The following is an 18,050-nucleotide window of genomic DNA, read 5'->3' as shown; positions in this document are numbered from 1 at the left end:
CCAGAAGAAGCCAGAAGAATCATGGAGAAGTATAAGTTGTCAAATAAAGTAGTAAATATTCAGTTATGCTAATATACGCTCATATTTTATTTTTCTCTAAGTAACCAAAGTCCTAACATAGTAAAGAACCCAAATCCTAACTAAGTAAGACTCACCAACACTCCCCCTCAAGTTGGGGCAAAGATATTTCGCATGTCTAACTTGCCAAGCGAATCACAGAACACCATACTTGAGAAGCACCAATTGTAGAGAAAGTCTACTTTGTAAACTTCCAGAGGTTCTTCTGTAAACTTTGTTTTTAAGAGTTTAGACTTCAAGGAAATGGACCCGAAAAACATATTCTAGTAATTTCTGTAAGAGATAATTTTACCAATTACCACATCTTAATATTGTTAATATTGTTCCTACAACCTATTGTTACTACAACCCTAATGAGGTTTATAAATTGGTGAAAAAAATATCTTATATTTTTTCATGAAAGGTGATACTGAAGTTAGAGAGGCTTCAAATGAGGAATGAGTTTATTTTTTGGCGTTTTTCAAGTTTAGGATTTCATAATGGTCTCTAGTTGCGTTCAGCACACCAGTACTGAATGTGATAGGTAAATTCGGTTGGATGTCACCGAAACATTGCACCTATTTTTGTTGTGTTTGACCGGCCATTAACTTAAGATGCGGTGGAGATCCACCGTAACATAGAACGATGTTCGGTGGTGTATTACTAAATTTTTACCTACAATTCAGTGGCAACGAATCGAAATATATTTATTTTTCAATAACTTATTGTCAACCACAAATTTAATGCAAGCTATTTTGATCTTACTCCCATTGAAGGAACAAATATAAGGTATATGCTTTCGGTAACGATATTAACAATATTAAGTACAAACTCAGTAACGAATATGGTATATGATCACTAAAACAAGAAATGAATTTAGTAGACTACCCCTGAAAAACGAAAACAAATTCAGTGGACTACCACTAAAAACTGAAATAGATTCGATGGACTACCACTGAAAAACGGAAACACATTCCGTGGACAGCCACTCAAAAACAGAAACAAATTCTTTAGACAATCACTCAAAAAAAGAAACAAATTTAGTGGGCTATCATTGAAATAAGATAACAATTTTAATGGGATTTACACAAGTAAGTTAAGGAATGGGGTTCATGAGGACAATTTAGGAAGAAAAATAAAGTGTAGTGAGTAATTTTAAATTTTTCTAAAATTCAGTGGAGTGTAAAAAGAATGTGAGACGAAAAGAGCAAATTTTGGAGTGCCAATAAAATCACCCTTTAGATTACTAGAATGGCTCAAATTAATATAGTAAAAAATGGGAAAATGTGCAATGTCTAAATGCAGGCTCGAGATCCTACATAGATATGCATGCCCGTGCAATTAATTTTGGCCATAGCACGCTCTGGAACGTGTCCATGCAATTAAATTATAGGCTATCACGCTTGCCAATCTTTCCAAATTCATATATTGAAAGTTCTTGGAATCCAAGTTTCCTAATGTACTATTACTATATATATATATTAGCCGATGGATCCAGCAGGGTGTGCAAAACCTAGCTTTCCCACTGATCTTCTAAATCTCACGTCAATATCAAATCTTCAAAACATGGTGGCATTACCTAAAAATATAAAGAAGGTAGTTGATGATTTTGACCTTTCCGATGGAGCGTTCGTCGACCGACTGTCTTTGACTTCCGGCCGTATGCAGATGAAGGGGAAGCAACTTGACACCAATATTCTCCATCCAAAAGAGAAAGAGACACTGAAAGCTACACACAAAATGGAAGTGAGGTTGCTCGGATGTAAGTCTAATGGTGATAGACATTTGCAAAAGCTAAATTTGGTCAAGTACGAAAATGGAACGTATTCGTTTGAACAAGGTTGGGATGACGTTGTGCGCGTGATGGAACTTAAGAATGAGGACACGATTGACCTGTGGTCCTTCGTCGAAAAGAGAGACGAAGAAAAAGAGAGAAAAAATGGCCCGCCTGCGTTTATCCGTTATTTTATTATGGCTAAGGCTAACCAGGGTAATTTGGGAAAAAAAGGTTAACTAGAATCCACTAATATATATATATTTATTTATGTATTTATTTATTTTGGGGTACGGTTGTATTTCAGACTAAATTTTAGTTTTTGAAAATAAAATCTAAATAAAGAATTGGTCATCCTTCTTTGTTCTTTTTGTTCTTAAACATATATTGTTATTATTATTCTCTAATTTTCTAATGTTGTAAACTCATGTCTATCGATGGATTCTGGAGCCGGTGTTATTATGGACTGGTATCCAATAACTACGTCCAGTCCATGATGCATTTTAAGCTCATCAAACAATAGTCAAGACCCATGTCCATTTTAAATGAAAAAAATCTTATCTAGTCCAACCCGCGAATCAGGGCCTAAGGTTATAGTCCTACTCTTTGGAGAGCAAACAATTAAAAGTAATTTTTGGAATTTTTCAACATTTTGTGTATAAATGCGTAAGGAAAAAACAAAATTGTTTGGCTGGATCAAAACGAATATAAAGTATTTTAGTTGATTCTCTAACTCTGTCTACACGAGTCACGACCCGCCCCTCCAACTCTCCCTCCCTCTCTCCCTCTCTCCATCCCTCAATTCGTAGTAATTGAAGATGGGTATTGTTAAACCCAACCATGCAGATCCGACGAGCAAGCCAAGTCTTCTTTTCTTTGTTTTACATCAAAACCCACAAGTCCCTCTAACCCGGTTTTTATGACCTCTATAAGGATAATTGTTGGGGTTGTTAATGGCATAACAAACCTAATTTCTCAATTGACAATAAATAATATTTGTGACATGAAGAGAGAATAAGAAAGGAGAAATAGAGAGGAGAGTTAAGGGCATGTTTGGTATCCTACTTGGATCTCATTTGTTAAACTCAAAAATAATTTTTGAGTTCAAAGCCCATTTTTAAAAAATGCAACCCCAAAACAACTCAAAAAAGGCCAATTTTAAAAAACAAAAATGTGAGGTTTTATAGTTTTTTTTTTCCTCTCTCTCTCGTTAATTTCAATTTAAGAATTTAGGGTTTTTGATTTTTTTAGATCTTAAAAATAAGTATTTGAAAACTCACATTTTTTATTAAAAAAATCACGATTTTTAAGTTTATTTTTTTGAATGGATACCAAATGGGTGCTTTTTTTTTTTTTTTTTTCTCAACTAATCAACATTAGCCTACGTCTATCTCAATCTCTCCACTGTTGATCAGCTTCTCCATCTCCTCCTCGATATTTATTTCTCCTATCTTCCCTCACTCTCATAAATTCTTTCTTCTCAATTGTATGTGGAATCAATCTTTTCGTTTGTTTGCAAGGCAATTCAAAATATCATTGTCGCTTGATCCGTTGTTATTCTCTTTCTTTTATATATATTTTTTATAAAAAAAAAATTTTAAAAGCTATACCACGATCCCTATTTGGTTTCTACATGAACAACACTTATCAAAAAATAATTAAAGCGTACTGATTCCCTAATTGACATGAAATAATTTATGAGAAGAGAAAGAAAGAATAAAGGAGAAATAAAGGGAAACATATGTGGGAGCTGATCATGATGAGCGAGAGAGAGAGCAATCAAATTAAGAGAAATTAAACTCTATACTACATTCGACAAGCCATCTCACAAAATACGGGAAGATGCACAACCTCTAAATATATATGCATGCCGTGCAATTAAGGCTATAGCATGCTGGAACATGTCCGTGCAATTAAATTATAGGCTAGCACGCTTGCCAATCTTTCCAAATTCATGTATTGAAAGTTCTTGGAATCCAAGTTAATTTCCTAATGTATAATATATATATATAAGCTGATGGATCCAGCAGGGTGCAAAACCTAGCTTTCCCACTGATCTCTCAATCTCACAAGGTCAATATCAAAGCTTCAAGAGATGGACTCGGCATTACCTGAAAATATAAAGGAGGTAATTCATAACTTTGACGGTTCCGATGGAGCGTTCGTCGACCGACTGTCATTGACTTCCGACGGCCATATACAGATGCCGGGGAAGAGACTTGACGCCGATATTCTCCATCCAGAAGAGAAAGAAACACTGAATGCTAAACACAAAATGGTAGTTCGGTTTTTCGGACGGGGCCCTGAGCCCGAGGAGGTATATTTGCAAATGCTAAATTTGGTAAAGTACGACAATGGGACGTATTCTTTTGAACATGGTTGGGATAAAGTTGTGAAAAGGAGTAAACTTAAGAACGGGGATACGATTGACCTATGGTCCTTCGTCGAAAAGATAGACGAAGAAAACAAGAAAAAAAATGGCCCGTCTTTCCATCGTTATTTTATTATGGCTAAGGTTAACCAGGGTACGGCAAAGAAAAGGTTAACCACAGTAATAGCCTATATTAGTATTTTTATTATAGTTTTTGGTATGGTTGTATTTAGGAGCGGTCTCTGAGAATGTGCAAGTGGTGTCACTGCACAGGAAGTTCAATTTTTGAGGGCCCCAAAATTTTTTATTACGTGTATATCACATATATGAATATTATAAATATCGTATATATAACGATCACACAAATTATTGGCCCAAAGATGTTTCTGGTTGTGTTGATTTGCGGGGCTTTAATTTCTCTTCAGGGTGTGGGATTACTTTTACTTTTGTTTCATTTTATTTTTTGTAACAACAAAAATTTTAAAAAGAAAAAAGGCAAACACGTTATTTTCTGGTAAGTAATAATTAAAATCTAAAATATCGATGGTTTTGGAAATATTGGGAGTCTAAAAATACAAAAATTTCAATGAAAATATTAAGATATTATAGATATTGAACAAAATTGAACAAAAACCACCGAAATTGTAAGAAAACTTGGAAATTTTTCTTGGAACTTTGGATGATATTTATTTAGTCAATTATCTATTACTTTGTCACACAAAAAATGGAAGGAAATGCATTGCATGATGAGTTTAACTGATTTAAGTTGATTATATAGCGAGCTGACAAACACTGCGAGTGTAGAAAATATGTAGGATACATAATCATTTATTTATAATGATTTACTACAATATTTTACACTTTATACATTGCATGGTGAGATAAATGAGTAACTTAGTACTACATAGAGTTCTTATAAGGTTCAAAGTTGAGTTATTTACACTAACATCTCCTAAGGTTTTTGAAAGTCTTTGAGATTTTAGAAATTATAAGAACAGCCCCTGAGATTTTAAATTGTTTTCACAAAACTTCATTTTATTGATTTTTCATCCAAAGATTGATGGTTTTATACCAAAAAAAATCTCAAAATCACAAAATTGGCTTTTGAGATTAGATTGTATATACTTCATTGAGGCTAATATTGTCATTTGTATAATTTTTTTTCAATGAAATCATCAATTTTTAGATAAACAATCAACGAAAATGGGTTTTATGAAAACAAACTGAAACCTCAGGAGGGTGTTCGTGTGATTTTTGAGACCTGAGGGAGTTTTATGAGAACACAAGAAACCTCAGGGGGTGTTAGTGTAAATAACTCATCAAATTTTTCACTGTCTTCATCATCTCGATATTTTAGCGATATTTTAGCTAAATGTTGCTGAAGTGTGAAAGAAATTATTGACATCAATATTTATCGATATTATCGTTGATATTATCAAGAGATATTTAGTGATATACCCATTTCTAGCACTAATATTATAAATAAACCCTACACAATTGAATTCCTATAAACAAACCCAAAAAAAACCCAAAAAATGATAGCTGGCCTTATTGAATTTAATATTAATTATTAAATTACTTTGATGCCCTATTGAGTGCTTTGGGTATTTTTATGAGATTTTGGGGTTGGGCTTGTTTTAAGAAATTGATGGCAGTTTTGTAATTTATAAGAAGTTAAAAGCTTTTTTGTTATGTTGTAAATGGGCTTTGGGTGTGTTTCTAAAGTCCATTTTATATAGGGTATTTTTATAATTTTGGCCCCCATATTGGGTATAATAGTGAATCTCCCTATTATCAATACTTATGTGATATGTGTATGAATATGTTCCAAAATATCATAGACTCAAAAAAAATGATAATATCCTCGATATTTCATCGATATTATTGATATTTTAGTCCTTGTCCACAAGTTACAACAATACATGAATACATGAATGAAAATATAAATGTAATGATAATTTGTTAGGTTTTCAATTCCTTAGATGTTGGTTGCCCTCATGATTTTGTGTTGTAATTTTTCTTTCTTTATATAATAAAGAATTAATACGCACGCACCAAGAGAAGTGGCACCCCCACACAGATGACTTGCCCCAAGAAACCCACACACCAAGTATATGGGGTTCAAACTCTAGACCCAATACACCAAGTAGCCATCTAACATTGTGATAATTACTGCTTTTAATATACTTGGTCCATATATTCCGAAAACATCATATTAGTCCCCATTCCTCAAATTCGATCGATATCATCCTCATTTTCTTGTTCTACACATCAATGTCACCCTCTACTGCGTCCAATTTTGCATTAAAATTAATAAGGGTAGTATTGTTAAATCAGCCAAACTAACTTCTTTTAATTAACTTGTTAAAATTCTATTTAAAAATAGTTAATTTGTGTTGTACAATTGTTGTATATTTAATTATTAATTATATATAGTCATGATCTCTTGGACTACAGGGGTCCAAGAGATTTGTGGTCACTCACCGTTGGATGTAAATTCAATGGTTCACTCACTCTTGCACTCCTTTTAAGAAAATTTTTAAACCATTGGATTAATATCCAACAGTAGGTGACCACAATCTCTTGGACTCCTGTGGTTCAAGAGATCGGGACTGTAATTATATATAGGTGTCCTGTATTTTATTATATGTTATTTTATTATTTTATGATTGTCCTCCAACAAATAGTACTTTGAAATTGATACACTAATTGAGATTAGAGCATTGTATGTGTTTTTTTTAATTATACACGAGATATTGAGAGTTGGTAAATACTCTTAACGCGACTTGAGTTACAAGTTCCTTGCATCAAATCCGTGTGTTTGAAAAAACTGAGAGTCAACCATTTGAAAGTAAAGTATAATTATGTTACTATATTTGATTTTTAGCTTTATTTTTATATTTATATTTTCTTTTTTTGCAAAATTTTTAAAATTTTTTTATAGAATATATTTGATATGTTAACCTGAACTAATGATAGAGATAATTGCACAGACGACTAGGGATTCACGACCAGGTTTGAATTTCAGTGGGAAGCTATAGATAAAAGTATTGGGTAATCTCAAAAAGAAAAAAGTAATGTTATAAATTATAATGAGGTGGAATCTGTTTCAAACCAGTAAATAAGCACATTTCATAAGTAAAGTCACAAATGCCCTTATAGCTCAGTGGTAGAGCGTCAGTCTTGTAAACTGAAGGTCTGCAGTTCGATCCTGCATGGGGGCAAATAATTCATATGTTTTTTATCTACTTTTTACAAGTTGTCGATTACCAAAACGAAGACCGTCTTTAGATACAAATTTTAAAGATTGGAATTGACATAAACCTCTTGTGGTGTGTGTTTTTCTGTAGCAGAGAAGGAGATTTGGCAATTAGTTCTTATATCATATCATATCCTCCAATGTTAGCTGGAAACTACAAAAGAGAGAACCAGAAGCTACAATTTTCCTCCCTACTTGGTAGGTACTGAGACCTCCGATGATCAGCAATCTATACTAACAGTACATCATCTCCTATACAAAATATTGCCAATTGATGTCCTTGTAACCCCACAAAAAGAGCCCAAAGATCATGGCACAAAATGTTTCTTCACAGTGTAGCTTCGGCACATTTCTGGTTCAGAACTATAAAGCTTGAGTTATACCCCAAAAAGAACCAAGCAGCCGGCTTTAAGTTTTTCATCACCAAGAGGATTTAGCCACCTCTTGGAACACAAGCTCAGGGTTCTCTGAACTTGTATTTAGCATCTCAATCTCAGATTCAAGCCTATTTACAGCCTCTTTTACTTCGAAAAGCTTTGCCTCCAAGCACCTCATCTCTTCTTCTGCCTGGTCCTTTTCAAGTCTAGCCTCTTTAAATCTTTTTGATTTTGAAGCAAGACTTACAAGCTGGTCTAGCCGGGCTAGAAGGAATCCGATGTTCATGCCTAAACCCTGAAAGGCTTTCAAAGTCTGATCCCAGGTGGAAAAATTACCTTCTGGGGTTGTAATATTGCACGCCCTGATGGCATCTGCAATGTTTACGGTCTCAGAAATTACTCCAGCTACGAGTTTACAGTTCAGACCATCAAGAAGATGTTCATGAAGGAAAGAGTTTTGACTGCAACAAAGCTCATAATACTTGTTCAAAATGTATTTCGAAAACTCAGAATTTATGATTAAACCATTGACCAGAACGTTGAAGTCATCCATGCATTTCACTTCTTCGAATGTGACAACAGATTCTGAAAGTCTAAGTCCATCCAGAACTTCAAAACCAACATCATCTTCACTTTCACTTTCAGAGTGGTCTAATATTGGACAAGATTTTGTATTAAAGGCTATTGCATTGTCCTCTGAAATGGGTTCCAAAGTCTCACTTTCTTCCCTTTCACATGCAGCAGTGTCTCCTGCATGATTTAAGACTTAGACTAAATTCATAATGCGCGCTTTGCCTTGAAGAAAGTAAGAAGAATGACTGTCAAGCCACTTGGCGAAATAACTTTGTGAATTTTGAGACAACTTACCAGTGTCCATTTTTTTGCAAGCATCTAATCTCATAAGGCCAAGAGCGCCATCAAGTTCATCTAATCCATTTGATCTCACAATATACACCTAAACAAGTAGGCAGCAAAAGAATTGAGTGGTTAGCGTGCATTTAGGAGTAGCATATTAAAGCACTAAAATGTCTGTAATCTTATCCTAAGAAAAGTCACTCTTATCCTTTATCTACAGCTAAGCATAAATTATGACAAACTTAAAAAATCTACAATGAGCCAAATTGTTCATACCATTTTTCTCCAAACTGCAGGATAAACATTCTCATCATCAAGAGCCACTCTAAGGCCTGACGTGGCCCTAGCCCCCTGCAATATTTTCTAAAATTCTATACATGGGCTTCAATTCATCCTTTTATTATTGTCTTGCCTCATGATTTTTATCTTTTTACAAGTAAGATGAAGTTATCTTGTAGTCATTTATTGACTTTGTTTTATTATACATTCAATATTTAATACATGCATATATAGATTCAATCATAGAAATGTTCAAGATATAAAAAAAACGACTACCCCATTTTAGTACATGATTGAGTACTCAATTATGTCGTGCCTTTTATTTTTTTAGTACATTGGTAACGTTTCTTTTCTTTGAATTTATGTTTTATATGTTCCCTGCCACACACTTAAAATCCTAGCTCTGCCCCTGCTCGTCATCTTGACAGTCATAATGGCCTTCCTAGCATCTATCTTCATATGTCACATTGACATCACCTTGACTTACAAGATTTCTCTTGCAAGGCAAGCAATGACCAAAAATTTGAATTCTTCAACGAATTCACCAAGTTTAACTAAATGTTACACAATGGCACTTCTCAGCCAAACAATTTCAAGATACTAACAAGGGATCCACACAAAAATTTCAAGAAGGTATCAGTTACCTTAAATTTGGAAGGAGTGACTAGATGGAAAACTATAACATCTCCTTCCAGTAGCTTGTGAGCAATTGAAAACCCTCTCCATCCACCACTCAGTCCCACCTTATCCGCCAGATATTTTGTTTCGAATACCTCCCCATTTTCATCTTCCAGAGCAATCATTATATCCTGTTTTGGCAAATGCTCACAGCAGAATTTCTTAGGAAGACCCTGCAAAACCAAAATGAGTGCATATAAATATATCGTCTTAATAGTGAAGGGTAATAAATGTGATTTCAAACGCCTTGAGATAAGTGTACAAATTGTGAAGAGAGTGAGTGAGTTTTACCAGCCAGAATCCCCCAGTAACATGTGATGGAAGCATAACTTTGAGTAGGCTAGGGAACTTAGGATCTAGGCTTACTTCAACCTCCTGTGCTCTTTCCAGAACAGAAGACTGAGCTTGGGAAGTATCATATATGCTTTCCACTGTGGCTCTCTTTCGTTTATGACTATTGGTAAAAAGATTGAGGGAGGGTCCAGTGTCACTTTCTAATTATATCAAACAATTATACTAAAAGTTAAAAAAATAAACAGATTAAAAGTAAATTAAATATATTACAGACTGACCTTTCAGGCATCATTGGATTAGCACTGACTACCTGTATTCAAGAATTTAAAAGATTTTTCAGTTAATTTAGGGTTTGAATCTACTGACAGAGAAGAGAAGAGATAGTTGCAAACAAGTAAAGAAGCTAAATTGGTCACCAATTCAAAATACAACAAAAAGTTATGAAATCATGTTTCTACAGTTTTACATAACTGAGAAGAAGGAAAGAAAAGCTTTACTGAAGAAGACAACAGAGAACTCACTTCACTTGCATCTAAAAGCATCTTTTACAATTTACAGCACTTAATGTCGAACCCAACACATGCAAGCTATCATTGCTTTCCATAACCTTATAGAGCACGTAATTTCTAGTTTTGATGTGATTTCTGACACACTAAAATGACAAAAATGCTGAAACTTGACAAGTGTATTCCAGTGTAAACCCCCTCATTTACCATTTGCATTGTCCTCCTTTCAATGCCTAATTAGTGATGGGCCCCATGCTTTTTTTTTGGGGGGTCATAGCATTTCTTCTTTTTACAAAGTAAGCACAATGTTTTTCCATATTGGGCTGGGCTACAGCACACCCAGTTTTGAAGAAAATATATAGAAATAAATAAGAAAAATATAGCTCAGCCCATGAGGGATTTTGGGTTAAGCTTTTGGGTCCAGTGGTTTGAAACATGAAACCATTTTCCTAATTTTTTTTCTTTTCATTTGAATCATCAAAATTGCAGACGACGAACACAAGTGAAAACTTGTCCTCTTCAGGAAGTCTGTAGTTGCTTTAAAAGCTCATATTTATGAAATTGTCCAAGACTTTTTGTTCTAAATCATTTCTAGCAAAAACCCATTTCAGAAAGCTTACAACTTGAAAAGATTAAAGATACGTAGAGTTCAACATAGAAAGATGAATAAATAGAGCCCATGAATTGTGGGGAAAGAGAGAAAGAAAGAAAAAGAGAACAGAGCATAGTGTTTCTCACAATGCTTTTGGTCGTCTGTGACTGAGTGAGAGATGAAGATTTCTTCCTAAACATATTTTCCTTGTTCCTTGGTGGTCGTCGCCTATTACTCTGCAAAATCATTTATAAACAAAACAATCACATACTCAGTTTGCAAGCAAAACCATAAACATATCTTAGAGAGAGAGAGAAAGAGCGGGCCTTGGGTGGTGGTAGGTCAGAGGAGCTCTGTTTCCGGTCTTGAAGAACAGCCATTTTGCTCTCTCACCTTGTGGTTCTGGAGGTCAAGAGTGAAGAGTCAAAAGTCGTAAAATACAGAGAGACTTTTTTTTTTTTTTTTGTGGGGTCAGACATGTATGACGAGAAAGGGAACGGAAGATGAAAAGACCGTTCGATTTAAATTTTGTATTTCTGTCAGACCCTCAAGGGCCTAGAAGCTTGCCTGAAATGGAGCCAATTTTCAAAAACAATAGGGGCTCTTTGGGTATTTGACAATGCGGATTAAAAATAATTTTATCACCCTTCAGTAATTCTCTCACTACTTTTAATCCTAGCTTCTCAGCATGGGCAAGTCTTCTTTTATTATGTTTATAAATTTCCGTCGTGACATGTATGATGCATGGACCTTGTTAAGAGTACGATACATGCTCAATTCAAAAAAAAAAAAAAAAGAGTAAGAGAGGCATGATTAAGGAAAGACAACCAAATAATTTTGCAGAGCAAATGTGCGCAATGATTCGAGACTGAAACTTCTAACACAAAGAAATTAACGTGTGGGTAGCACTACACATCAATCCCTTGATCACTCATTTCAAACATGTTACATAGCATTTATAATCAAATGTATCTTAGAAGAAGAACATACAAATATAGCTCAAATTTAGTTTTTTATTTTTTATTTTTTATGCTAAAGTATATAAAAAAATGAGAGTGAGGATGAGATTGAGAAAAAGAACGAGAAGGGAGGATATTTCTCAAAGTTGGCAACGCACTCTTTTGTTGTCAATTGATGTCAATATCAAATTAGCTAGTAATTGACGACATTATGCTTCAAGAATCAAAGAATATTATGACTCAATATTGAACCACAATGCATCATACAAAAGTATAAAAAACCAAAAAAGAAAAGGGGGATTACCTTCTAGTTTCTAGGATACCGAACTGGACTCGAAAGGTAGAGAAGAAGAGGAGATTTCCGAAAAAGTTGAAAGTAAAGTAAGAAACTGTAAGAGCATCTTCATTGCAAAGGTGAAAAGGAAGATGTAAAAGACATTTATACCAAAGTTGTCGGAAGTTGCTCTAATGGTGGAATGTAATTATGTAAATGAATACAAATATTGCATTTGGCCATAAAATGTAAAAAAATATGGATATTTACATCTGATATTACATCCTCATTTGCTGGGCCCCACATGCTGAAAAAAAAAAAAAAAAAAGAGATAATGCAAAAGTGAGAGGCTCTAAACATATAAAAGGTGAGATAACTACCGAAATACCAGAAATATCATTTTGCTTCAACTTGATATAAAATCATTTCCTTTCATGTCCTTTTTACATCTCTGATTTACATCTATGACATTGAAGAAAAAAATGACATTTATATCTCCCATAAGTGTAAAAGAGATGTAACTATGGAGCAATGAAGATGCTCAAAGGAATTGCATGATGGGTAGAGTTTTTTGAGCTAATTTTATATTTGTTTTGTTGCTTTTTTCAATCTACAAAACTATCCTTGTGAAATCTGAATGTAAATTTCAAATCAACTATTCTTTTTTTTAGTTGCGTTTTTTTCCTTCTTCTTATTTTTTTTTTATTTTTGTTCCTGTGAAGCATGTGACCCCAACTGCTTTCGCCTTTTGACATGGCTTTATAATTGTAGAGACATATTACCATCATCGTTAATTTGTTAGTTTACTGATATTTCTTTTCCCTTTTTTTTTAATTTTTTTATTTATACATTAGAGGTTTTTTTTTCCTCAACTAGTCTAGTGATATTTTTCTTCACCAATACTTAGTGTGGTTATATAATATATATATATATATATATATTTCCAATTATCTCATCACCTTTTTTAGCATGTTTCATGTAGTGATATTTACGTTTCTAATGTTACAATAAATAAATAATTTTTATATAAAAAAAAAATTACTATTCCAATCATAATTGATATTTGTATCCCATGATTTATGTATATATATATATATACAGAAAGTTTCTATTGACGAATTCCTCAATTATTTGAGAGACACCCTTGTAGGGCCTACTCCACACTATATTTCACTAATCCAAACTGTTTATTTTGTAGATATTCATTTAAAGATCATCTCTATAAAAAATCACTTGAATCCGATATCATTTGATCACTCAATTAAATTATTAAAATTTTAGTACTTTCTTGAAACACGGTGTTCATTGATTTTGTAGGACAAATTAGATGTCTAAACGGTTTCTTATTTGTCTAATTTTTTGCAAGGATGATCTATAAATGAAAACCTAAAAAATAGATGGTTTGGATCATTGAAAAAAAATTCGTAGGATACCCTAAAGTGCGTCCCTCAAATAAAATTATTTAAGAGATCCCTTAATAATTTTTTTCGATCTTCTCTAAAAAAACCATAGCCGCACTTTGGTCTCCTTTCTCCTTGCCTACAACCAACCGCAAGGAAGCTAAGGGGGGAGGTGGCCACTGCCCCTTCTCCCCTCCGCCCATCTTCACCTTCCTCTCCTCATCTCCCCTTCTTTTTCTCCCATCTTTTCCCTTCCTCTTATCCCATCTTCTCCTCCCCTTCCCCTCCTTAGATAGTCTAGATCTATTTGGATATAGGTTTGTTGGTCTGTTTATTTTGTTTGATTGTTTTTGCAATGTTCTAGGTGGCTGGTGTTATCTTTGTCTAGACGACGGCGACAGTAGTGACGTTGGATTATGTCTCTCCTTGGGAGGGTTATGATACCTGGTGGCTGATGTTTTGTCTCTGTTTCAATGACGGCGGCAGCAAGGACACTGGTGGTAGTTGTTGGGATGTGATGCTCTTCTCTACTATGTGCCGACCAAAGAACTATGCTTGTCATATGAGGTTTTCTTTGTCCGATTATGAGTTGAAGTAGAGTGCTTCTCAGGGGTCCTTTTACTGTTGTTTATGTGTTCCTCCTGCATGTTCTCTCTTGGTTTTTGTTATAGTATACCTTGTAGTTTGTATGGGTGTCAAAGGACTATGATTTTGCTCATATAAGGCTTCTTTTGACAGTTGGGATATTCTGTAGTCCTCTCATGTGGGTCTAATGTGTTGGTCTATAGTTGAGGTTTTCGTCAGAGGTCTATGTTAGTTTTCATTTTTGATTTGTTCTATTATTGTAATGGTCCAAAGTGACTTGAATCGGATTCTCTTGTTAGTCCATAATATGTGCGGTACTCTTTTCTCCCCTAGGCTTTGTACCATGAGGTTGTCCTAGGAAAGTTTTAACGAGGCCATTGTATCATGTTGTTCTTTATACGTCTTTAGTTCTATGAATGAATTCTCCTTCTCAAAAAGAGATCCCTTAATAAAAGGGAACTATATATATATATATATTCATAATTAAAAGTGGATAAATGTAATATGATAACTAAACAACCATTTACCACAATCACCATTATTATCATATTGTAACTTGCAATAACTTCCACACACACCATAGCATATAGTTACCTCTAGTTATGATTTCATACTTGGAGTTTCATGGCAAACATTCATGAAACTTGGAACTTTGAATTTATTCTTACGTCCGAAAATGGTCTTCGGCACAAATTATGAGCGCATCTCATTATTCAAGTGTTTTGGACAGGTCTTTTCGTTTTTTTGTAAGCAGGATATGGCTAGATATTGAAACTTATGATAGAGGAAAATGCAACCCCAAGGCCAGATCAATCAGTCATTTGTGCGTTGGATAATTATAGAGAGAACCAGAAATAGCTACAATATTCCTCCCTACAATGGACATAATTCTATACAAAAGATGGTCAACTGTGTGCCTTGACCTCCAAACCACCAAAAAGCTGAATGATCATGAGATAGGCCTCTTCTTCCTCATGTAGCTTGAGCAAAGTTCTCGTTCTGACCACCAAGGGGCCTTGGCCACTTCTTGGAACAAAAGTTCAAGCTTCTCTGAACTCATATTTCAATCTCAGAGTCAAGCCTACTTATGGTCTCTTTTACTTCCAAAAGCTTTGCCTCTAAGCTCTTCAAGTCTAGCCTCCTTAAATCCTTTTGATTTTGAAGCAAGAATTGCCAGCTGGTCAAGCCGAGCACGCAGGAACCCGACATTCATGCCTAAACCCTCAAAGGCTATCAAAGTCTTATTCCAAGTGGAAAAGTAACCTTCTGAGGTTGTAATCTTGCAGGCCCTGATGGCATCTGCAATGTTGATTGTCTCAGAAGTTACTCCAACTATCAGTTTGCAGTTCAGACCCTCAAGAAGATGTTCATGAAGGAATGAGTTTTGACTGCAGCAAAGCTCGTAATACTTGTTCAGAACGTATTTCGAAAACTCGGAATTTATGTTTAAACCATTGACCAAGACGTTGAAGTTATCCATACGGTACATTTCTTTGAATGGGACAACAGACTCTGAAAGTCTAAGTCCATCCAGAACTTCAAAACCAAGATCTTCACTATCATTTTCAGACTGGTCTGATAGTGGACGAGATTTTGTATTAAAGGCTATTGCATAGTCCTCTGGAATAGGTTCCAAATTCCCACTTTCTTCCCTTACACATGAAATAATGTGTCCTGCGTGATATAATTATAAATTACAGAAATGATACAGGGAGATCAAAGAAAGCAAGAGTTATAACTGTCAAACCATTAAGCAAAATAACTTGGTGAATTTTAAACAACTTACCAGTATCCATCTGCTTAATGCCAGCATCTAACCTCGTGAGGCCAACAGCGCAATCCGCTTCATCTAAACCATTTGATCTAATAATATAAACCTAAACAAGTAGGCAGAAAAAGAAGTAAGTGGTTCATCTGCATATTCAGAAGTAGCATCTAAAAGCAGTAAATGTCTATAATCTATGCTCCACAGCACCTATGCAAGATCTCCATTCAAGAGGCACTAGGAAATCTTCACTACGGAGAATCAATCTTATCCTTTATCTTTAATCTCCATTCAAGGGAAAACCCTCCTGAAGTCAAGAAAAATATTGACAAGCTGAAAAAATCTACAATGAACCAAATTATTCCTACCTTTTTCTTCAAATCGCAGGATAAAAATTATCGACATCATAACCATCACAATGGCCTGCCTAGCATCTTCTATTTATGCATTACATTGAGAACATATTTGATTCACAAGATTTGGTGTGCAGAGCGATGACCAAGTTTTTTTTAGGCATTGAATTTCTTCTTCGAATTCAAGTTTAACTCAATGTTTCACAGCGGCACTTGCAAGTTACAGTCAAACAATTTCAAGATATTAACAAAGGATTGCACTTGCAATCAAATCATTTAAAGATATTAACAAAGAATCCACACAAACATATCAAGAAAGAAGGTATCATTTGTTGGCGTGACTTGTGGATATTGACTTACTTTCCTTACACACCAAGAATTCCTATTATAATTGTAATTGATTTACTTTAATTCCTGATTTCCTACTGCAAATAGATTTAGGAATTTATTATTTACTTCACATTCAGGTTTCGTTGTATTATAAATATGACCTCCTACAAGGAGAAGAATACACAGAAAATTCCCACAAACAAATATTCTCTCATAGTTTTAATATTTCAGCATGGTATCAGAGCCTGGTTCGATCTAGGGACCTGTGCTTGTGTTCTTCTTGAAATTTAAGTGCTCTTCTCCCCCCTTGAGAGGGGGGGGAGGGGGAGTGAAAGGGATATGTTTATTGACCTATCTCAATTACCTTGACATATTTCCATGAAGATGTTGCTTATTTCTTGACTCCGACGACCCCTTCTCTTCAAGGGGAGAGGAAGATTGAAGAGAAGTTGTGTCTGAGTGAATTAGCTAAAGTTTATATGGAAGAATTTATTGTTGCCACTGCCGTGCTCATGGAGTTTCGGTGTTCTGCCTTACCTATTGCCGTGCTCACAGGGTTTCTGTGTTCTGCCTTATCAATTGCTGTGCTCACACAGTTTCTGTGTTCTGCCTTACCTACTGCCGTGCTCACAGGATTTCTGTGTTCTGCCTTATCTACACCAGTGCTCACAGGGTTTCTGTGTTTTGCTATGTGCCCTATTTTTTAGGGTTTGCTCTTGTGTTTCCGCTGTGAACTTTGTTTTAGTTTGTCACTTGTTTCACTCGTGGTTGACTAAAAGATCTTCTCTACAATTGGTGTTTCTCAAGTATGGTGTCCTGTGACTCGCTTGTCAAGTTGGGCCTGCGAAATATCTTTGCCCAACTTGAGGGGGAGTGTTGGCGAGTCCTTATTTCATTAGAATTTTGGTTACTTACCAATTATATTTTGTCCTATTATAATAGAGATTATTTTATTTAGTGTTATGGGGGTTGATGATTTTTTCAACCCTCATAGAGGTAGCACCACCAACTCATTCTCTCATTCTCCACCAACCATCGTTGAGTTGAATGCCCAGATGGCTCCGCTCCTACAGATGCAGACTTTGACCCCGAACCCGATCCAGAATCAGGATCCTCTTTTGACGACCCCGACCCCGACCCCGACCCCGACTATGATGACGACCACCCAGACCCCGACCCCGACTATGACGACGACGACCCCGACCCCGACCCCGACCCCAACTCCGAAGACGACCCCGACCCCGACCCCGACTCCGTAGACGACCCCGACCCCCACTCCGATGATGACCCCAACCTCGAATTTGGCTTGTGACACCTCCCTGTTCTCGATTTCAACTCTGAC

The 18,050-nt window shown here is 35.3% G+C and overlaps 1 protein-coding gene, 1 non-coding gene and 1 pseudogene across 2 annotated transcripts; 1 reads left to right on the top strand and 2 right to left on the bottom strand.

Moving 5' to 3' along the window:
* Nucleotides 7,355-7,426, top strand: TRNAT-UGU. Its single transcript has one exon. It is a non-coding gene; the product is annotated as a tRNA-Thr (tRNA).
* Nucleotides 7,439-11,832, bottom strand: LOC18768131 (B3 domain-containing protein Os01g0234100). The gene is made up of 7 exons (XM_020569562.1): nt 11,369-11,832; nt 11,189-11,278; nt 10,223-10,254; nt 9,942-10,104; nt 9,617-9,823; nt 8,706-8,793; nt 7,439-8,588 (listed from the first exon to the last, which is right to left on the bottom strand). The coding sequence occupies exons 1-7, from the start codon at nt 11,420-11,422 to the stop codon at nt 7,882-7,884; spliced, it is 1,341 nt and encodes a 446-aa protein (XP_020425151.1). The 5' UTR covers nt 11,423-11,832; the 3' UTR covers nt 7,439-7,881.
* LOC18766307 overlaps nt 14,899-18,050 on the bottom strand; it is a 6,367-nt pseudogene continuing 3,215 nt past the window's right edge.

This window comes from Prunus persica, chromosome G8 (assembly GCF_000346465.2).
Source record: "Prunus persica cultivar Lovell chromosome G8, Prunus_persica_NCBIv2, whole genome shotgun sequence".
Lineage (NCBI taxonomy): Eukaryota > Viridiplantae > Streptophyta > Magnoliopsida > Rosales > Rosaceae > Prunus > Prunus persica.
This window is presented reverse-complemented; position numbering and strand designations above follow the sequence as displayed.